Consider the following 23,326-nt stretch of genomic DNA (forward strand, 5'->3'; position numbering starts at 1 on the left):
GGAGACCTTGAGAAGACACAACGTAGGTGGGAGAAAGGGTGTTTGAGGAGAGAGGCAGCCGGTCATGTCCTTAGAGCCTGCAAAAAAGCGGAGTGGGGCAAGGAACCAGCTGGCAGGGAGCCTCAGAAATTCTTTCTCTAAAGCAAGCTTGACTGCCCTCATTGGCCACGGAAACAGAAAAGGTACTGTTGCCCGAGCGTCCAGGGCTCTAATTACCTGTCCACACCTTCACTCTTACCTTCCTCTCCTCCTCTAATTCTCACTGAGGCTCCTGGCAGGTAGGTGTTCCTGGAAATCGGTAGCTGTAGCCCCCTCCTTTGAATCTCAGTTCTCCTCTTTTGAAAACAATGACGTCAATCAGCCTTTGCCCCATCTCAGCTTTGTGTCTGAATAAATGAGCAAGGGCTGCATCGCTGTCCACGTCCTTGGTGACGGTTGTGTGAGCGTGCTGAGCACACACCAATATTTCATAACTTCTGGCTCCTTTTCCTCTGTGCTGGCCTACTGCCCTGGTCTGGCTCTGGGCCAAACCCACTTCAGGCTGGATGTGACCACATGCTGTTTGGATTAAGTTGCATCCAGTGATAGAAGGAATGGTCTCTTATCCCGGACTGTGTATCACCAAGTTCCACCCAGAGAAAGACCTGGAAGGGTTACGTTCCTCTCCTCTGTGTCATGCATGGAACTTCATCCAGCATATGACCCAGGGAGGGCTCTCTGGATAAGTGCTCCATGCCAGAGCCCTGGTTAGACAGAGGTCTGGCGCTGGGCGTTCCCAACACTGGGGCATCTGGAATGGTGCATCTGCTGGACAGGGGAGGGGCAGAGATGGAAAGGGGAAGAAGAGCCAAGAAGACAGCCCTCCTGGCAGGAGAACGTGAACTGCACTCCATCTCCCTACTGTGGCAGGCACCTCTTGGGTACCCCACCAGTGCATGGGGGTCCAAAAGAACGAGGTTTTCCCTGTCTTCAAGACAATGTAAATTTTAGTTCAGGAAATGGGCCCAGGGCAGGACTTGAAAAAGCAAAACAAGCAAGTAGGAGAAATTAGTCTTCAGCGTCCTCCACGCCCCCATCCTACGTTGTCCATAACTCCAGCCACTTGTTGGACGATTACACGGTTAATCTCCTGGGCATAGCACTCTACAACAATGAATGTACAAAGGACAGTATTTACAAAGTACTAATGTGCTTTGCCTGTATCCATTCCCGGGAACCCGAGCTTCATCTTATCCATCTACCTGGGAGTGTCACAGGGAAAGTGACAGAGTTAGACCAAGGTAACGTCCACCTTCTGACGTGTGAAACAGAATTATGTGGAAATGCACGCACTTGTAGGCACGACTATTGTCTTGAGAGAAGACTTCCTAGATTCCTTTATCTCCCTCTCTCTCTTTAGTATCAAGGGCCAAGCCTGGAGTATCTGGATGATTTGGCCCAGGGGGCACCAGTGTGAGACCCCTGCTTTATACAATCTCTCACTTCCTTCCACTTCTGAGATTCTGTGGCTCCCTGTGCTTCCAAAGAGGAACTCGATTGAAGAGTTGCAAACCTGACTCTGGAAATGGTAGAACACAACAGTTGTTTGTCACATCCCTAATAACTTGACTTGCCTCGTTTTGGTAGATGGGAGTAGGAAAGCACTGAAAGGTCACATTGGTCTCACTGGACCCCTAGGAGCATACAGACCTAGCCTGACCGCCTCACAGGACTAGGCAGCTGATGACAGGAAACAACTCATGGTCCTCAGAGCAGAGGCTGAAGGATTCCAGCGGTCAACTGAATAATGGCTCCCAGAGAAATCCAGATCTCAACCCTTGGGACCTGTGAATGTTACTCTGTGTGAAAGAAGGGACTTTGCCGAAGTGATTAAATTAAGGGTATCAAGCTGAAGAGATTATCCTGGGTTACTTGGGTGGGCCCCAATTATGATGACAAGTGTCCGTAGAAGAGGGAGGCAGAGGTAGATTTGACTGCAAAAGAGAAGGCAGTGGCATGACAGAAGCAGAGACTGAAGTGATGCCATCTGAAGACGGGGAACGGGCCACAGGCCGAGAAGTACAGGTGGTTACGAGAAGATGGAAAAGGCAAGGCAATGGAGTCTCCCTAGAGCCTCCAGAAGGAACCAGTGAAACTGATTCCGGGCTCTGCCAGAACTGTAAGAGAAAAAATGTGTGTCGTTTTAAGCCACCAAGTTTGTGGTAATTTGTAACAGCAACAAGAGGAAGCTAATACACCCCCTACCTGGCCGCTGCAGAGATTGGCCATATGGCCTCCTTTGAGATGTCTTACTGTCCCTGAGCAGCAAGGGTTCCAAGAGGGCCATGTCTGGCAGACCCACCCTGGGCATCTGAGTGTCCACGTCAGGGTGGGCAGTCGGGGGAGGCAGCCAATGGACAACCTCCTCCCCTGTACCCCATCTCAGGCGGAACAGCAGGGGGGTGGCCTTGGGGCTGACAACTGGTCCAGGACAGCGCTCCTGAGCACCTTCACCCTGGGGTTTGCTGGGTGTGGAGGGTGCCGGCCTGTGGAGAAGCACCAGTATGTGCCAGCTTGGTCCAGAACGTGGAGTATATGTTGGCAGGAGATGTGGTGATCTGAAAATGCAACAACGGGCACACTAGCTTCCAAACTGGCTTCCTTCCTGGGAACCTGAACCGAGTTCAAGAAGAGGGACGGCTCTATCAAAATGAGGGGGGAGTTCAATCAGATGGTCACCTTGTAGACTGAAATCCATTGGTAGTGTCTGCATCACCATCAGGAGAAAAGACGGAAAGAAAACATGAGTCATTGTGCCTCTTCAGGGTAAGTATCATTTCATGAAACTTTTATTTCAGTTACACACACACACACACACACACACACACACACACACACACATCAGGTCACAATGCCACATATTCCCAGGCATCTTGAGAGATGCAAGTTTGGAAAACAATGGGTTAAATGACATAGTGGTGACAGTCAGGACCTGGCAAGAAACCAAAGAGGTTTGTTCCCACCCTATGCATCCTAAGAAAGCTGACACTGCCCCCCCCCCAAATCTGGGCGTCATCAATAGCCACAGAGACCAAGTCAGCACCAGGAATGACCACAGAGGTGGTATCAGGTGAAATGGTACCAGCAAACGCCCAGTTGGCACAAAGGTCATGAAGAGGGGGCGTGAACCAGTGGGGAGGAAGAGCCATCAGGAGGAGGGCCCCCCACAAGGCTGTGCCCATCACCCCAGGAGGCAGAAGGCAGAGACTTCAGGCCCATATTAGGGGAGAACGCCCAGGGCAGGTGACCCTGCTCTTCACTTGTTTCTACAATGGTGGCAATCATGGCACCTACTTCCTAGGGTGGATGCAAGTATTTCATGAGTTAACGTGTGTAAAACTCACAAGGAAGTTGCAGGGATGTAGCCATTGTTTGAGAGATGGCAGCTGCCATGATCATCCATTAAGAATGAACTACAATGAACGACCAACTGGGCTGAGGAGCTGGCTGTAGGTCCAAACCCTGGACGCCCGTCTTACCTCCCTGAAGAAGCTGGTTCTGAGCGTGCCCACCTTGCTGGCCTTGCCCCCTCCCCGTGTCCACCCCGCCTCTTCTCCTTCAGCCTCTCCTGGTTCTGGAGTTGAGGTCCCCAGAATATTCCACAATAGCTGGGCCTTCTTCATCCAACCAACTCTTGGGCAGAGACCTTTTCAGTTCTGAGTTCTTCCAGCTATTCCTTCTGTGCTCATAGCCAGTACCCTCCCATACAGACGAACAACATGGCGGTGACCGGGACGACGTAAAAGGCTTCGGAAGGGGTCAACAGCAAGACGGCAGCTCAGCAAAAGGCTCCGGAGTCAGACGGTCTGGGTTCACGCGCCAGCAACACCACCTACTTGCTGTGTGACCTTGGGCAAGTTACTGACCCTTTTTTCTGAACAGGTCCTGACTGCCCCAGCTGTCATTCGTCCTACCAGCAGTCAAACTTCCTTTTTACCCATATTCATAGAAACACATCTCACATACTGACCCAATACATGTGTGTATAACTGAAATAAAAGCTTCATGAAATGATACTTACCGTTAAGAGGCACAATGACTCATTTTCTTTCTCTCGTCTTCTCTTTTCTTCCTTTTCCTTTCCCTAAATAAGGAGCCTGGTAGTGCCGCACTCATGTGGGATGTGTCTCAATTTCCTCCCCTGTAAAGTGGGGGAAATTGACCACTTACCAATAGTAGGTGCTCTTGGGGGCCCACCCATGTCCCCGCCCACAAGCGCTTGGCTCTCTGCCAGCTGGCTTCCCTTGGATGCTGGAGTATGCCTGCTGGGAAGTTAAAACACCCAAGGCCAGACCTCAGACAGGAATTGGTGGGTGAAGGCTCCATGTCATCACCCCTGTGGCAGGACAACCCTGAGACACGTTCTACACAGGCTCCCCAAGTCCCCAGCAGGAAGGGGCCCGTCGCCCACATCAGTGACCTGCTCATTCATGCCCTCTGCATCAGCTGCCCGCCCCCCCAACCCCCCACCCGTTGCTGTCCTCTGGTGACATCTTCCAAATAAACTGCTTGCACTGGAATCCTCGTCTAAAGGTCTGCTTCTGGGGGGAAGCCAACCTAAGACACAGCCTTCTAGGGTAGGTATGCGAATTAAGTAACTGCCAAATGTTCAGCAATTCCAGACTCATAGTAGATGTTCAATAAATGTCAGCTAGAAGGAAGAGGCAGAGGCGGAGCGTTCCTCCCTGTGTGGAGTCATGCAAGGTACAGCTGGAGAGGGAAGAGTCTGCATAGTGAAGGTCAGAGCAGCCTGGATGGGAGGCCCCAGGAGGTGCATTTTTGGAAAAGAATATGCTGTTTTTCAATGTGGAGATTCTCCCCACCTCTGTGGATCCCAGATATCTATCTATTTCTTTCTTTCTCTCTCTCTCTCTTTCTCTCTCCCTCCTTCCCTCCCTCCCTTCCTCCCTCCCTCCCTCCCTCCCTCCCTCTCTCTCAAACAGCAGCCTGCACACTTAATACTTCCCACTTGAAAAGCAGGTCAGACCAAGACGGAGCCCTGCTGAGCAAGGAGAAGAGGCCAGCGGTGGGCCCGGCAGGACTGCCCGGGGCCTGCCCACCCTTGGACCAAGGAATTTGATCCCAGACCCCCTTACTGATCCCCAAACACAATCACACACAAAACTACCTTCCTGTGACTCTGCTAAAGGGACTTGCAGGTGTCACCCAAGGAGTGGGTCGCAGAGGGTGGATGGTGGGCAGTCAGGAAAACTTCTGCCTCTCCTGTGCCAAGCAAGGAACGCTGGCTCGTGGGGTGGGGGCGCCTGTCACAGGGCTCCACCACAGAGGGGATAGTATTCCAGCCCAATCCCCAACCTCAGCTCTGACTCACTGCTCAGCATAGGAAGGGAGCATAGAATGTGTGTTTCTGCACGAGGCCTTTGGCACGTGCAGCTGCCAGGTCTCGGCTCCAGGGACAGAGTAACCTACTTGTCATCAGAAAGACAAACAGCCTCTCGGGTTTGTGCACATTCTCCAGGGACGGCACAGGTCCTCAGGCTCAGTGTGGACAGCCCCCAGCCCACTGGCCTAGGCTTAGCAAGGAAGTAGGCACCCCATGTCCAAATGGGCCCAGAGGGCCCCACTCAGTCCCCAACCGAAAGACCAGCCCCCAGGACAGATCTGCTCCCACGACCTTTCTTCAGTCCCCAAACTGTTTGCTAAGCTTCCTCTCTGGGCCCAGAGAAGGCAGCAGCTCACCAGGCTCTCCCACCATCACCAGCCCATGAACACTGGGCTCAGAGCCAGCCTGTCTGGACGTTGATTCCAGCTCCGCTGCATGCTTGTGCGTGACCTTGGGCCGCAACTTCCTCCCCTGTACAACGGTGATAAGAATACCAGTAGCACCTCCCTCATAGGATGGCCCAGCATTAGTCCATTGAGTAGATATTCCTGAGCCAAGCACGGCTCCAGGCAGAAGATAGACAAAACAGACAAAAGTCACTCCCCGGACGAAGGTGACATTCTGGTGGGAAAAGACTGGTCACTCATAAAAACCAAATCACTCCACTAAGTACGGAGAGTCATATGAGGTGTTATAAGCAAAGCATTCAAAACAGAGCCTGCCACAGAGGTGTGTTCACTCAGTATTGTTACTACTACTCTGACCACAATGTCCTGACAACGCCACGGATTACCTCCGTGGTAGGGCTCCTGGAACCTGGCTGAGAACCTGCCCTCTGGGTGGGCCCGTGAACCCCCTGCCTTCTCCCAAGGTGGGAGGGAGTTAACCGCTGTGTCCTTTACCTCTCCCTCCCCGTTTGCTGGTTGCTGGGCTCCAGTCTCTACGTTGATTGTACGCTGGGGCTCATGTAGCCCTGCTGGCCCCGGGAGCCCTCTCCACATCCGTGACTGAATTACCATTTTGTTCCAGCTCACAAGAGTGCCAGTGTGGGAACACCACAGGCAGAGGGAATTTTGGAGACCCTGTCATTTGTTGGAAATTTTCTCTGGCTGCCTTTGTATTAACAGCCATACATTTTGCTCTCAGGCCCCGGAAGGGGTTTGAGGTGGGGAAGGAGGAGTGGGGATTGCTGCTGAAAAAAAATTAAGCAAGTTTCTCTCTGGGCTGTTTTAGCCTTCCAGAGATTTCTACTGTCTGGCCACTCGGAGGCCAGGACACAGTCCCAGAGAAGAGTGGGGGGGGGGCAAGTCTGTATCTTCCAGACACACTTTTTCCCTTCTCTGACCGAACTCATGACAACGGGGGATGCTGAGTCGATTATGGGAGAATCCGGCTTGCTCTTGGCCTTCAATCCATCCCATCCCAATGCACTTCTTCAGGGTAAGGCCTAGAGGAGTCTGCCTTTGGGCTCTCACTTACTTTATTGTTATTCATGCAAGAGAAACACTTCTTTGCAGTACAATAAAACTTGAGAAAACAAAACACAGGCTGACTTTTTCTTCATCGCCCTTGCCCATTTCATCCACTTGTACCCGTGGCCTGGGATCCATCAGCACTCAGTTTCTACTTCTTGGACCCAGAGCCGCACTGTCCAAATATGGGAGCCACTATCCACACGCCACTATTGACATTTAAATTAATTAAAATTAAAAGTTGCCATTCTTGGTTGCAGTGACCACATTTCAAGGACTCAACAGCCACCTGTGAGTCGTGGCTACCATGGTGGACAGCACCGAAGAGAAGGTTTCCATCATCTCAGGAGGTCGTACTGCACAGCTCCGGAGAGATTTTAATATAAAAGGCAGGAGGCTACCAACCAGTGATAACACTTATTGGGCACGTCCTCTGCATTCACACTGTGCTGGGCGGAGTGGGGGAGCTGCTGCCTTCCAGGGGTTCGCTACCTGACCAAGGAGAAAGTCACAGCTAAAGACAAGAGACAATGGCACGTGCCCGGTCATGTCACGGGGACCTTCTCAGAGTCAGAGAAGAGCAGCAGGTCTCTATTTTCAAGGTACAAAAAAAAAAAAAAAAAAAATGTCTGCTGGTCCATCACTTGCCCTCTCAGCCCAGTCCCAAGCAGTCTTGTCAGAGGCTTCCAGAAACGGGGACACCCTCGGCCCCTCGTGCAGATGCTGCTCCATGTCTGGGGCTCAACCCCACATGTTTTGGAGGCTCCCCAAGCAAAACAAAAAGGGAGTCAAGCTGGGCTTCAGAGCTCACCCTCGCTGTCGGGGCGTCCCCCCCCAGCTTTGGCCTTCCCCATCCCCCGCACCAGCTCCACTACACGCCACTGCCTGTGTCCCCTGCCCTCATGGCCCCCAAGGCCGTCCTCTCCCCAGGGCTTTCCACTTCCAGGATTTCCTGCTGCAGCTGCTTGCCCTTCCCTCATCTCGATGCGAACACCATACCTGAGACCCAGACCCGCAAGGCAACACTATCCAAGAAACTAATTTCCAAGGATATTTACTTTTAACAGAAAATTTCCAGAGACTGCATGTCAGAATAAAAGCCTACGGCTAAGGGGAGGATTTTCAGGTTGACTGAGTAGACAGAGCGCCACGGAAGTGACTGGAGGGCCTACCCGAAGCCCTTCCTATTTATGAAATGCGTGACTTACACATTACTCCACATCGCTGATCTCTAAAACACGCTATTTATTGGTCTCCACCATGGGGTAATAATACCAGTCTTAGCATTTGAAGGACCAAGGATTCCATGAGATCGTGGATAAGAAAGCTCCAAAGCCCAATGCAAATATATGTTGCTGTTAGTAATAAGAAGAAATTATCATCCAACATCCGTCACGGGGTGTAGCACACACTGGAAGTTTCCTGAAGATTGTTTTTTTAATGACCCTGGAGTAGAGGCTGAGGAAAGACCCTTTTAGGCAGACAGGGTCTTGGCACGCCCCCAGATCAGATCGCACTGATGAATATTTACACAGAAGCAGAGGTTCTGAATCTTTTTAGTGACAAAGACTGCTCTGGCCACGTGGTGAAGCCGTAGCTCCTTCTCAGGAAGGTTTCATTTTTAAACGTATAAAGTTAAAGACATAGGTTACAAAGACAATCAACTGTATTGAAATACAGTTATCAAAATATTCTAAAAAATAAGTCCGTGAGAAAATCATACATGTGGTTCTTGATTAACTCGTTAAATAATGAGCTATCAGCCCATCTAATAACAAATGTGCTTTCAAAGTACTGAGGAGTAAAGCCTGTGTGTCAGAGCATCTGCTTCCACTCAGGATGGAGTCACAGTACCTGTGACTCCTCTTGGTGACAAAGTCACAGTTCCTGCCAAGTAACACTGGGTTTAGTGCCTACATTCTTTACTGAGGAAACACTGCATTTCAGTTAGAGATTAGTGAACAGAAAGATGGAGCTTTTCCTCAACCAGATTTAGGGCTCCCCTGAATTCTAGGCATGAACCCCAGGTCGAGAACCCTGAAGGACCAGACTTATCAGGGTGATGACTTCGTAAGGTATATAAATGTCTTCTCGCTATGTTGTACGTCAGAAACTTATACAACATTGTATATCAACTGTAATTGGAAAACAAATTAATTTTTTTAAAAGAGAACCCTTGAACGAGGTACCCTTCTACGCCTACCATTTGCTGCCATCTTTCTCTAGTTCACCATTATAGGGATGGATCCACATGGCTGATATAAAGGCAGTCCCTTTGCAGTACATATTCGCCTACTCCACAACCCCTTCCGCATGGGAACTAGGGTCCGAGGTTACCCCCCAACTCCTGCTCCCCTGAAGAATCCTAATAGGGCTGCCTCTCCAGCCTTGTTGGTTGTTTAGGGACAATGTAATCACAGTTCCCCCTTAATTGAGCACTTCCTACTGTGTTTCCCCGAAAATAAGACCTAGCTGGACAATCAGCTCTAATGCATCTTTTGGAGCAAAAATTAATATAAGACCTGGTATTATATTATATTATATTATATTATATTATATTATATTATATTATATTATATTATATTATATTATAAGACCCACTCTTATATTATATTAAAGTGAGACTGGATCTTATATTAATTTTTGCTCCAAAAGACGCATTAGAGCTGATTGTCCAGCTAGGTCTTATTTTCGGGGAAACATGGTATGTGCCAATGATGGCTGTACAAGGTGCTTTATGCTCATTATAACATCAAACACACAACCCCACAAGGGGGGAGTGTATGCTTCATGGGGAAACTGAGGCTGAGAGGTTAAAGGTTCACTGACTTGCCCAAGGCGGTAAGCAGGGCTTGAATTCAGTTCTGATTACAACTCACCCTCCGAATTCTTCAAACCTGGAAACTGGACCAACTTAAGAGTTGTGACAATGACAGCTTAAACCCAGTCACCCTGGGCCATCGCCAGGGAGGTGAGTGAGTGTGAATGAGGGGCCAGGAACCTTTCCTGACTTGTAGCAAAGTGACTAAGAGGGTGGCACCCCCTCCTCACGGGGAAATGAGGGGATTCTAACGAGAGTTTCAAGGGAGAGCGTTTTGAAAGAAAGGACTACAAGAGCATCTTTGTAGCTGTGACAGGATCTCTAGGGCACCAGAAGTGGGGTCGTTGGGGGTGGGGGTAGACCGAGCTCGGCGAGCTGACTCTGACTGGGACCTGCAGACAGCGGCCGGGTGTGCAGCGCGGCCAGGAGGGAACGCTCATGATATCCAGGAGGCCACCCACTGCCAACAGCCAGTTCCTGAGCCAGGGTCCAGGTCCCCCAGGAGGTGCACACTGAGCCTCTGTGTGGACAGACAACAGACCCACTCTGTCCTGGAGAAGGAGGCCTGTGTGTCCCGCCCACCATCCTCCAAGCATAGGATGGACATCCAAATGGCCCATTCACTGGCCATCCAGCCTCCCGTTCTCAAACCGGCTGCAGCCTCCACCACCACTGGGCCCAGGCATCCCAGACGGCGTGACCCAAAGCCCCCACCCGGGCCTGGGCACAGCTGGAGCCTAGCTCTGGCCCTTCCACTCCAACAAACACCCCTGCTTCAGAGCAGGGTGCTGTGACCCCACCACCTGCAGATGCTCTGGGGGCTATCAGATTATCCTTGAGGCTGGAGTTCACTCACCTCCTTTGGGGAAAAGGATGAAGGGGGTGGTGGCTCCTGTCGTTTTTGAAATTACGGCCCTTTGATGTTACAGGTTTGACCATATTTGTGTCTTCCCTTCCCACACAAAGATATTACCAAGCTTTTAAAAATACTAAAGCAACTTTGTAAGTCCTTGACAGAATGTCTTGAGAATTCCGTGGTGCCGGGTCCATTGGAAGTCACCTCATAGCACTGGTGCAAAACCAGTGTGGACAGAGGCAAGGCCAGCCTGGACAAGCCGGGTTTGTCCATGGATAATGCTCTCCCGTCAGGGGCACAGGGCTGACGCCTGGGGCTCGTGAAGCACAGAGAGGCAGTGGCAGTCAGGCCCCGCCAGCCAGGCCAGCGGAGCACATCACTGCTCTGCTGGAGGGCAACACACTGCTGAGACCCTGCTCGGAACCCCAGGCCCAGTGCACCGCCCACAGCCGGGCCCCGCCAGTGGCACGCTGCCAGGCTGCAAGGAGCACCTGTCTGCTCCAGCGCAGGTGCCCACGGGGCGGAAGGACACCCATGTGTGTTGGGACATCCACGGGCAGGTCCTTTTTGTCTCTGAGTCTCACTGTCCCGTCTCACGTCCACACATTGCAGGCTCTGATTTTTCTCTTTTTTCTCTCCCTTTCTCTCTGCTATCCCCTATCTCCTCTGCTGTCTTTGACTAGTTTTTTTGGCTGATGGTCTTTCTGGAAAAATCTCTACCCGACTTGGCTCCCGAACATGGAACCACGAACTTGCTGCCCAAGCCAAGATGGAAGGATTTGAATTCTCCAGATGGTTCTGGAAGAGGCTGTTTGCTCATTGCAAGCAAACACCCTCAAAAGCCAAACAAAAACTGCCCACAAGTAAACAACATGTGACACAGCCCCTTCCCACTGCCACTTAGCAGAAACCCAAGCCCATGGTAGGCTGGCCGGTGGGGAAGCTGGGCTAGAAGAGATGCAGCAGCCGCAGCCCCTACCCACCCTCCAGCAGTGGCGGTCAGCTGGGCCTGGGGCCAGGAGGAAGGGAACTGGTGCAGCTGAGCTGGCTGGCAGAGGGCACCAGGGATCGCAGGCAAGGTGGCTTGGGTGGCATACGAGTAAATAACATCTCCGTCATTTATTATTGGCAACTATCTCTAGCCTATCTTTATGATTAGAAAGGGAAAACCAATTCAGAAGATTGGAGGAAAATGTCAAAACTTCACCATTGCTTGTAAGAACATAACATAATAATATAACAATAATCTTAAGAATATGACATAATTATAGAATTAAAATGATTAGCATCATTTTTAAATAAGTTACTTCCATATCATGATTACTTCTAAGTGTAATTAAAGGACATGTAAGATAAATAAAAATGAAGATGAAGAGTGAAGAGGAAGGCAGTTACACAAGGGGAGGCCTGTATACCCAGAAGTCTGAACAAGAAGCTGAAGTCACTCTTGACCTACCCTCAGTCTCCCCATCGGAGGTTACCAAGGGCTGGGGTTCTCCTGCCCAAATATGCCTCCCAGCTGCTCCCTCTGGCCAGCCGCAGGCCCATTCCTCCATGCTGTCCACCAGGATCACCATCATTCCCCAAACACTCCTCCCTCTACTCCACTCCCTGCACTCTCCTCTACCCCCAAAACTGTTCTCCAACACGATCCCACCTCTCCAAGCTCAAAAGCCCTCCCATTGTCCCCTCTGCCCTCAGAATTATACAAATTCCTGGCTGGGTTGGGAGACCACTCTGCCGGGAGCCTCGTTTCTAGGAGGTTCCCCCCAACTTCCCCTCAGCCAACTTTTGCCTCCAAGGCTTTGCACATGCTGTTCTTTCTGCTGGGCTGCCTTTCCCGCTTCTTGTTGTTATATTATTTTTTAAATTTGTGTCCATCAAAACTAAATTTCTTAACGGACAGTTGTATGACTTTGAATACATGTACAGATTCCTTTAACCACCACCAGACTCAGCATATAACAGTTCCATCACCCCGAAAACCTCCCGTGTCCTGTCCCTTTGTAGTGACAACCTTACTATCCCTGACCCCTGGCAACCATTACCTGTTCTCCATCCCCATACTTTCACCTTTTCCAGAATGTCATGTAAACAGAATCACACAGTACATAACCTTGGAGATGGACGTCTTCCACTCAGCCTAAGGCCTCTGAGAGTCCTCCCTGTTGTTTTGAGTACCAGTATTTTTTGTTGCTGACTCCACGGTATAGATGGACTATAGTGTGTTTCTATCCAATCTACTGTGGAGGGACATCTGGGTTGTTTCCAGTTTCGGGGATTCTAAATAAAGTCACTACAAACATTTGGATCCAAGGTTTTGTGTAGACATAAGTTTTCGTTCTTCTTGGGTAAATACACGGGATCTCTGGGCACATGGTAAGTGTATGTCTAACTTTAGAAGAAACTGACAAACTGCTTTCCCGTGTGGCTGCATCACTGTGCGTTTCCACTGAGCGTTCCAGGGGCTCCGCATCCTGGCCAGCACTTGACATCGTCAGGGTGTTTTGTTTTCCAGCTATTCCGGTAGATACACAGTGGCTTCTCTTCTCTTCACTTGAAAAGTCCAGGCTGTTCTTAGACACTCCCTGTCCTAGAGCCTCCCCGTGCCCCCTCACTCCTCAGGCTGGGGCTGGGGGGCTCTCTTATCTGCATCCTCATCAGAGCAGTTAGCTCATAGAAAAGGAACATTTCTCGGTGCTTCCATGGAAGCACCTGCTACCCCTGAAGCTGCTACCTGCTCTGCCCCACATACACACCCACACAGGTGCGCACACACAAGCAGCATCACTCTATTTATTGCTACATCCTTCACCCTAACACAATGTCTGGCTTACAGCAGGTGTTTTCTGAATGGATGGAGGGATGGATGGACAGGTGGGAGGATGAATGAATGAATGTGAAGGCAGCGGGGAGACAGAGGGAGCACCAACACACACTTCCACACAGATTGTTAATTCCCCTCTTGTGGCCTTGTAGCTGTGCCACAAGAATTCCAAAGCACTGGGATAGGACTCAGGCCCTGCCCAAAGGAGATACGTGTTTGGTCAGAACCTGTCAAGGCCCGGAGCCCAGCATGAGGCCCCCACTGTTTCTTCATCGCCACGTCTCCCTCACCCTCCCTTTCACTCTCACCTCCCTTCACCCCTGAATTCACCAGCTACCTTAAAGCACCTCCCAGCTTCCTCTCAGCGAACAGTTCTGGAGCCACCAGGCCAGACCCTTGGGAATATGGCCAGGCCACTTCCAAGAATATGTGTCTGTGTTTGTGGGGGGAACCAAGGGGTTCACACAGAGAGAAGGGAAGCCTGGGGATGACCCACAAACTACTGATCCATCCTCACTCTTTAGAACAAGCCCACGTACACACATGCAGACGATGCAGGATTGTATTCCAGATGCCCCAGAAGGAAAAACTTAAGCAGTCACATCAAGAAGCGATCTAAACAAAGACAATCCAGGCCGCTCACAGCACCCGGGGCCTCCAGGAAACCTGGTGCACTCCGCTTCTATGGTGGTACCTACATTGGTGGAAAGGGAGGGCTAGGCCTCCCAGGCCTTTTCTCAGGGGGTTGTCAGCATAGCTGAGGTCCATCTGAAGCACATTTCTCTCACTGGCCCCTGAAACGGCTTAAGGAACTCATCTGCGAGACCGACCCCGACCCCTTCCAACCTGCTATTTTCAGACCAACCCCTGCTTGCTCTGGTGGGGGCCAGTGGATTATTTAACACCGTCTGCTCCCAGCCAGCCCTGTGGACACCCTGACTCACATATGCAGCAGGAGCTGCAAGGTGACCACAAGAGAGAGGGTATCAAATTCCCAGCAGGCTCCGGGCTGGATGCCTCAATTCCCAGTTCAGATTCCAAAACCGGTTTAACTTCCTAAGGGACTCCCCAGACCTTCAGCAGGGCGGTTTGCTGCTTACCCCAGCGTCAGAACTCAGGGCCTGGGGCTGAGTGGGGGCTGCCACCCCATCTGACCAGGAGGCCCAGGGAACAAAGACTGGGCCGACATCTCCCACAGACTGGGCATTTCCTGCCTGGTGAGAAGAGAGTTTTAAAGGAGCAAGGAAACTACTTTAGAATAGACTCTATTTACACTGGACCGACATTTAGAGAAGAGTCCCAGAAGCATCCGCTTGACTGGAATTGAATGAAATGCGTTGGTGACTTCCTTACTGTTTGCTGACAAAGAAAGCCTGTTTTTGTGGGTCCTCTGTAAAACCCCCATTCTGATAGCGCCTTTGGGGCCCCAAGTGTTTCCACCTCAGTGATCCCCTTCACTCCACGTAACAACCCATTATTAATACCCCGTTTTACAGATAAGGAGCCTGGAGTCCTGGAGTGCTTTCTCAGAGTCACACGCTAGCCTAGTCTGGCACAAACCTCCTTCTGATTTCACACCCTGTGCCTTTGCTCCACCACCGCAAGCTGTATCAAACGCCTCAAATATATGAAGAGGCCACTGTGTCTGTGGTGGGGCCTGCATGGTGGGGGGCAGCGGGGAGAACCAGGAGATCTAGGCTCTAGGCCAGTTCTGAGTGACCGGGAGGTCACATTCCTTCTCTGTCCTTGGCTCCTTCACCTGGAGACTGCCCTCTGAGCTACAATCCAGGGATTTAGCTCTTGTTTCTTCCGAGGAGAACTGACCCACGTGTGGGCTCTCCTGGGACCCCCTTTCCCCGCAGGGTGCCTGCCTGATATCATGCCTAAAGCACAGACACACCTCCCACACCCACACTCTGGGCCTTCAAGGGTGGCTGCAGTAAAATCTTTGATGAAGAGGCTGAAGCAATTTGTTCTCGTGAGCTTGTCTGATTTCCACTTAGCCGGGCTCTCAGATCCCCATGTCCGTGGATAATCAGAGGCTGGCCACATGCCATTGAAAACAGCCCCAACGTAGAAACGAGCTCAAGTCCACAAGCAGAGAGATGATTATCAAAATCCTGGTTCTGAGCATTAAAAGTATGGTTATGAAGATTTTTTTCTAGAGGTGTAGACATGGAAACATTCTTTGATAAAAAGTGAAGCAAAACAAGCTGTAAAACTGCATGTTTCGTATAATTTCAACTCTTTAAAAGAATATCCAGAGAGTAGGAAATACAATAACTATGGTTACTGTAGAAGTTGGCAGTATGGCTGCCATATATATATATATATATTTACCCCCCAAGAACCAGGAAGAAAACTTTTATTTTCAATTTGCCAGGAATAGTCTTAACTTCTACCAATATTTTTCATCCAAGCTCAGAGTCTCTGGCATACATCAAGTCTCCCATCATTACTGTAAGGAAAAGTGGCAAGTGTCCCCATCTTAGCCTTAGAAATTTACACACCAAGCCATGGCACAGGCCCATACCCCTTCAGGATGATCAAAAATGCCAAATGCCCTCATAGGTCCTACAGCTCAGTGTTTCCTTTTTCAAAAAGACATGTAAGAATTCCAGACTTGTAGCTTTATATTTGTAACCCAGGCTTTCCCACCTTATGTACATTGGATCCGTAATATGATGGTGTTGAGGAATTACTGGATAAAAGCTTCCATCTTCAAACAAGCTGGGGAACCTCACAGCTCGGGTTTAATGAGTTTAAAAAGGTTTCTCTACGGAAGCATTCCCCAAGATGGGCAAGTAGCATGTGTTATTTCCCAGGTGACTTTCACCAAAACCTTCTATTTTAAGACTTGAGATACAGGAGTGGCAAGGATATTTGGGGAAGTGCAGCTGTGAGCCCCGGCCTTCCCTGTTCCCTCAGCCTTCCAGTCCTGTGGGCCTCAGTCCTGGCTGTACACTGGCATCACTCAGGAGCCTTCAAACGTTCCCTTGGTCTGGGTCCCACTCCGGATTCCACCTGGGGAACGGTCAGAGCCAGGGCTGAGAACCACTTCTTCCTCACACTCTCTAAGTTGCCCGTGTAAGAAGAGGTCAACACCAGGGAGGGGGTCCAACCTCAAAATTATTCACATGTCATCCATTTTTGGAGTTAGATGGAGCCTCAGTGGACATCTAATCCAATCTTTCATTTTATAGAGGAGGAAACTGAAGTTCCCCCAAGGAAGAGGCAGGATTCCCAGTCCCCTGCCTCTTCCTTCGCTGGTTCCAGCCAGTGTCAGGCTGCCCGTTGGGCCCCCAGGCTCTGGACCACAGGCCCACAGGACCACAGGACCCTTCATTCAGAAGGCAAAGCCAAGGAAACCTTCCCATCTCCAAGGCTATTTTGCGGCCAGGGGTTACCCAGAAGGCCTCTATCTCTGGCAAGTGGAGCCTGACGCAGTGAAATCCTGACTCAAGTCGTCTTCGTAACACAACCCCAGAGCTGAGGATGAAAAGCCAGGAGACTGCTGGCTCACGGGAACAGGAAGCGCACATTGGCAGGGGAGCAAACACATCCACACAGCCTAAGCGGCCAGAGCAGAAGGCAGGTACCTTCTCCCCTCCCAGCACTCCACCTCCCCCGCAGGAGGCCTCAGAGGTTCTGCCACAGACTTTTGAAGCCTGAGACTCCTGCACATCAGGGATGGTCTTTTGAGGGATGGCTTGGCCCCCAGTCTCTTCTGGCAACACTCTTGCCCCTCAACAGGAAATTGTATAGGAAAAAATCTCTGCACTTTTCAGTTTCACATCCTGTATCTGCGATCACTCCCCTTTTTCAACCTTAAGATTCTATTATTTTTTTCTCTTTAGCAGCTTTGCGAAGAAAACCTAGAAGGTTAGGGAGGGGATGTTATGCAGTGGAAAGTGGCACATGCACACACACACACACACACACACACACACACACACACACACACGGCCCCATAGTACCCTTCCCTGAGCCCCCAGCCCCTGCTGACCAGCCCTCAGCCTCAGGTGCACAGAAGGAGCTGTTTTCCCAGAGACCTCCATCCTATGCGGAATCTCTAAACTCCCTTCTAAACTCCAGGCCCGCAGCTAAACTCCTGGAGAAGTATCTCTGGTGAGCTCCATTTTGCCTTGTCTGAGTTTGGGGTGCGGGAGTAGGTCCTAGAAGCCAACAGGAGGCCCCCTGGGTTCTTTTAGTGTTCCAACTCATCAAAATGGCTGACAGCCGCCCACAGGGCAGGTCAGTGAACCGCAGGAGCAGGTGCGTGGGGGCTGCAGGTACCTTCTACCTGGAACAGAGCAGATCAGCTGCCAACCCCAGGGGAAGCTCCTTTCCTGAGGCTACACATGAGCTGAAGCTAAGCTGCCTGGTCACATTCTCAGAGGGTCTATCTTTCCCGCTTATTGGGCTCTGTGAGCTCTACCAATGGAAGAGCGACCTTCACAAGGTCCCCGGCTTCACAAATGACATCCCAGGCCAACCAGCGTTCCCACACCCGCCCTGTGGTCCTGGGAGGTGGAGGAAGATGGGGCACCTGGGAGCTGGGCGTTGGCACCGTACCAGAGCCAATTTAATTCTATGGTAATAAATGGAAGGCACTCCTTGTTTAATATTCAAACATGGCTAAGCTATAGGAGACAATACCAAATTCACATGCATTTTCAGTAGAATAATTTCAGTCATTTCAAAGGCATCTATCTCACTCGTCTGAGGCCGCCTTGGGTGCCCCCAGAATTCTCTCCTCTCCCTGCCCTGTGGATTGATGAAGTTTGTACAGCGCTGCTAGTAGGGTTACGGTCCAGCCAGGGCGTGCGGATCCGTAATGAAAGCCCCTTAATAAGGCTCATCCCCGCCACGGGAAGCAGGAAAGCTGACTGTCAAGCCCTCCCCCCCCCCCCCCCCCCCCCCCCCCCCCCCCCCCCGTCCTAGGTGCACAAATGAAAGCTGCCACCGCCCCCATGCAACCTTGGGGAACAATTCTGGACCCCGGAAACCGCGCAAGCTCTGCGTGTCCACAGCTTGGGAGCGCTGCCTGCGGCCACCTGTCGGGGTGTCCACCCTACCCTTCGGCCCGCGCTGCCCCTCCCGGGATTCCTACCATGTCCCCTGTGGTGGCTGGACCTGCTGCTTGGCGCGCTCAACCGGCTCACCAGCTCATCCTTCTGCCCCCGGGCCGCCTCTGGAGCCGTGGCTCGCCTGGCTTCCCTGGACGCGGGTTTCTCGGACCGAAAGTCTACAGCTTCTCAGCGGCAAAGTGGCCCCGCGACAACTCCCGGGCGTGCGATGCGCGCGGGGTGCTCTGCGGATGGAGCTGTTAGAGGAGGTCTGGGCGAATGCACGAGGGGTCTGTGGGTCTGCGGGGGCCCTCCCGCAGCCGCGAGCCTCCGAGATCAGCTCGGGACGTTTGCACAGTTTGCAAAGTCCCTGCCGGCTGCTCCCGGCCCAGCCTCCCCACTTCCCCGAAAGCGCGGGAGGGGGGACCTCCTTTCACAATAAAAGCCCTGTCCGGGGCTCCGGCAGCCACAGCCGCCTGAAGCAGAGGCCCAGGTGCTAGGAAGGAACCGTTCCGCCCGCCACCGAGGCAGGAGACAAGGGGCGCCGGGCAGGGCCTGTGCGCATTACCCAGATCCCACCTCCAAGGTGTGCCGGTGCTCTGTGAGCACCAGGCAAACTCGCAGGAAAACAAGTCTCTTTTACTGGCATCTCCTAGTCTCCTTAGGGCTCAGTACCCAAGGGCAGTTTGGAAGGAAAATCTGTTGAACACATGAAAAGTTTTTCTCCTTGAGAACTAATCAGTGTGTAAGTATACTAGCTGGAGTAAGTGACTGTTACAGACCCGTCCACTATGGATGCATAGACAGTGCCTTTTGTCCCCTGTGTCACCTACAGGTGCGCTATGGCACAGTGTTAGCAGGACCTAAGGGTCTGCACGCTCCTTGAAGAAAGGAGTGGGCATGGAGTCCATAACCCCGGAATTGGGGGCTGGTTCCTCTGTTAACAGCTGAGTGACCTTCAACCAGTGCCTGGACCTCTTTGAAACTTGTGTCCCTAAGTAACCCAAGGTTTGGATCTCAGGATTCTTAAGAGCCTGTGGGCAGTCAGCGGTAGAGCACCCTGAGAGAACCTGGAACCAGACTGACGTGTGACCCTCCGAGATTGAAACTAACAAGAATCATTGTTCATGGTCAGAAACTGGCCTCTTCCCAGGAGTTCCCTGCTGCAGAATACTTTGAAGTTGTCACTGATAATAGTGCTTCTTAAGCAGAGCAAAGACCCAGAGAGTCTCCTTAAAGTGTGGGCAGGGGGGACAGATCTAAGGGAAAGTATTTTGCAGTCCTTATTATGATGCATATGCTTTCTGTAGGTTATTTCATGTCATCATCATAAACAATCGTAAGAGAACAAATTTATTATTACCATTTACACATGAGGAAACTGAGGATCAGGGCGTTGAAGTGACTCTCCTGATGGAGGATGGTCAGTAAGTAGTTCAGCAAACCAAAGTCTATTTGCCAGAGCAGGAGCTCCCGGTGGAGGCAGAAAGACATTGATAAAGCACGGAGGCAGGAGGCAGCGCTGAGAACTGCAGTGTGTGTGTGCACAGGGGGTCGACGGGTGCAGAGTCTGAGCACTGAGAAGAGGCAGTGGGACGCTCCAGACTTCTCAGTGCTTCCTGCAGGCGTTTGGGGAGACGACGGGGTCCTCCCTTGACTGTGACCCACGTAACGCGTACATTCTGTATGGTGACTCTTTACACAAACATGTGTGTATAAATGTAACTAAAAGCTTTATAAACCATTATTACATGTGGTTCACTCTGATTTTGTTCTCTTCTATTCCATTTTAATTGTTTTTTTTAATGGTGGTCTCCAATCACTTTTTTTCACTAATATGCACTAAGGAGTGTAGTTTGAAAAACACTGTGCTAGAGAATGGAACAGAATGATTTCTTTAAGAGTTTTCAAAGGGTTTTGTGGTGTTCTGCAGAATATGTCTGTTATATACAAAAAGAATTGAAAAGGCAGGGATTCTGTTGGTCAACTGTGAGGACACTGAACATAGTTAAACAGACTTTTGTTTTTGCAGTAGAACTTGTCAGAGGCTTTGAGGTTAATATGTACTGAGGTTTTCTGAGACAGAAGGAGTGTGCCCAGTTTTTCCCAGGTTTCCTGGATGCAGAACTCTTTTTCAGAGGAATCAGGTCAGAGGACTCATGGGACATACTTGCGAAAAGCTGCTCCAGAACCTGGCCCAGCCACATGAAGTGTCACATAAGAACAGAGTCAAAACTCTACATTCTGAAGCCTGACTCCCAAGCTCAGCACCGTGTTGTTCACCTGATATTCTGCTCAGCTAAGGGGGCTTCCAGACGGTGAGTGTAGGAACTCCCTTTGTAAATGAACAACTACCACTTCTGTCACCCGGACTGAATGTGAGCAGTCAGTACTCCGAGAATGACCACCTGGGGTAAGCAGCTAAAACTGAGTTCTGGACCCACCGAGCTGAGCGTGCACCCCAGCTCTGCAGCGACTCCCCCTGGCCCTCACAGGATTCTGCCTAGAAAAGTCAACTTCCCTTTCTTTCCTAACTCCTGGTGTCTGGTGTCTGCTGACTCCTTCCAGCTCTGGAGTCCTATCATTCAGACCACTTGACCCTGATTCTCTTAGATGTGGCGATTTACCTCCCTGATAACATCCTCCTCCACAGTGCCTGTGACTCGGTCACTCAACACGCCTACGACACTGACATCCTTTGTCAGTGCCCTTTCTCATTCCGTCCCCCTGCTTCCTCGCTCTCCATGCATTCGTCCAGAACACATTTGTCACATACCCTGTGTTTGGTGTTGAATGTCAAGAACAAGGAAGACGTATCACTGTGTTAGAAAACTGTCTGGCTATCTACTAAAGCTAAATGTCCATGTCTTCTGTGACCCAGCAAACCCACCCCCGGGCCTAGACCCAACAGAACTGCCTATACTATGCACCGAAAGCCGTGTACGAGAATGCTCATAGCAGCATTATTGGCAGTGGTTCCAAACTGGAAACAACCCAAATATCCATCAACAGTAGAAACAATAAGTTAATTGAGGCGCATTCACACAGTGGAGCATTTTACAGCAATGAGAATTCATAAACTGCACACACAATGACACTCAGACGCTCTGTGGAGGGAAAGAAGCCAGTCACAAAAATCGGCCTGCCTCTGATTGCACGTATCTGAAGTACGCAAACAGGCAATACTAATATCTGCTGTTAGAACTCAGGTGTGTGGTTGCCCAGAAGGAAGGTGATGACAGGGAAGGAGGTATGAGGGGCTTTTGTGGTGCTGCTAGTGTTTTGTTTCTCCATCTGGCTATTACTGGTGTCAGTACCAATTACAGATGAAAATGCATCGAGCTGTAGTACTTGTGATGTGTGCACCTGTCTGTCTGTATGTTAACCTTCAATAAAAAGCTACGTAAGACAAAAATTAACACGTACATTCTCTAGCCTCAGAGGACTCATAATCTATACCAGCAGGCTCCAGACTTTTCTGATTATTCAGCTCAGCAGCAGTCAGTTTTTGAGTATATCCTCATATATATGCATTACACCTTTACAAGCTACTTAAGTATACCACCTGATTGCCTACTGTACAAAACGTACGACAACAAAGAGACTTTGAAAGACCTTCTACCTTCTCGTCCCCCAGCTCAGGGGACTTCCCAGACCCGAGACCTGTGCTTGGGGACAGGGCCTTCCTGCAGAGGTGCTGGAAGTACAGGCAGCACCCGGGACCTCACAGCTGAGCCTTGAATCAGACTCAGCCCTGTGGGCTTTGAACACTTGATGAGAGTGGAAAAAGTATTGTTTGAAAGTTTTGAGCCAAACTTGGTTTTGCAACAGGAGGAGATTTAGACCTTTGGGTCTAACTATTCTTCCAGGAAAACAGGAACTCCTTAAACTCCACACTGCACCCCAGCACACGCGCGCACACACACCGCCACCACACACATGTACCAGTGGAGCTCTCAATCGTGCAGAGCTCTCTGCTGAAATGGAGATTTTGTTTGACCATTTCCAAGAAGCTCAGTTATGGTCCTCACTAGAGCTGGTCACCGATAGCTAGCTCGCCATCTTCCAGACAAAGGTTAGGCTATACGTCTCAGCCCCACTTGACGTTAGTGTGGTCATGTTACTAGCCTTGGCCAATGAGATGGAAGTAGAAGTGGTATCTACCCCCTGGGTGGAAGCCGGACGAGCCAGTGCGTGGCCAGCCACATTCCCTCTTGGACGCAGTGACTGGAAAGCATGTGTGAGATGGAGCGCCTATCAGCCTGGGTCTCTGGGTGACTGTGATGAGCAAGCCCCATGAACCCGTACTGGATATGAGAGCAAATGAGAAAATTCATGTGTTAATTAGGAAAATATAAATTAAAACCACAGTAAGCTACCTCCGTGTTGCCACCAGAATGACTAATATTAAAAAGACGAAGGAGGGAGAGAATGTGGAGTAACTAAGACTCTCATCCATTGCTGGAGGCAGTATAAATCATTACAGCTATTTTGTAAAACTTATGGCAATCCCTGCTCAACCTAAACATAGGCCAAACCTGCGATGCAACAGTTCCACTCACATAGTAACTAATTAATATAAATTTATATCTATATCTATACAGATGGATAATAATAGAGAGAGAAAGGAACAGAGAGAGATGAGGGAACAGGTCAGCCAAAAGACATATAAAAGGATGTTCCAGTAACTTTATTTACAACAGCCCCAAATTTGAAAGTGCCCAAATATCCATCAACCCGTGTCCTGTGTATGTACAGTCAATGGAATAGCACTCAGCCATTTTTAAAAGCCTCTGCTACATGCAACAACATGCAGAAATCTCACAGACAAAATGTAGTGAAAGCATCTAAACACAAAAGAGTACAGACTAAATGATTGCATTTGTTTGCAGAACAGA

The 23,326-nt window shown here is 50.4% G+C and overlaps 1 protein-coding gene across 3 annotated transcripts in view; it reads right to left on the minus strand.

The window, feature by feature from the left end:
• Positions 1-18,817, minus strand: part of GASK1A (golgi associated kinase 1A) — a 46,351-nt gene extending 27,534 nt beyond the window's left edge. For 2 of the 3 annotated variants that reach the window (XM_033133129.1, XM_033133127.1), the window contains exon 1: positions 18,473-18,817. In XM_033133129.1, coding sequence (XP_032989020.1) covers positions 18,473-18,475 — 3 coding nt within the window. In that variant the 5' untranslated portion in view covers positions 18,476-18,817. The remainder of the gene's footprint in view (positions 1-18,472) is intronic. The other variant, XM_033133128.1, reaches the window with a different exon arrangement.
• Positions 18,818-23,326: the final 4,509 nt, after the last annotated feature.

The sequence above is a fragment of the Rhinolophus ferrumequinum genome, chromosome 17 (assembly GCF_004115265.2).
Source record: "Rhinolophus ferrumequinum isolate MPI-CBG mRhiFer1 chromosome 17, mRhiFer1_v1.p, whole genome shotgun sequence".
Classification (NCBI taxonomy): domain Eukaryota; kingdom Metazoa; phylum Chordata; class Mammalia; order Chiroptera; family Rhinolophidae; genus Rhinolophus; species Rhinolophus ferrumequinum.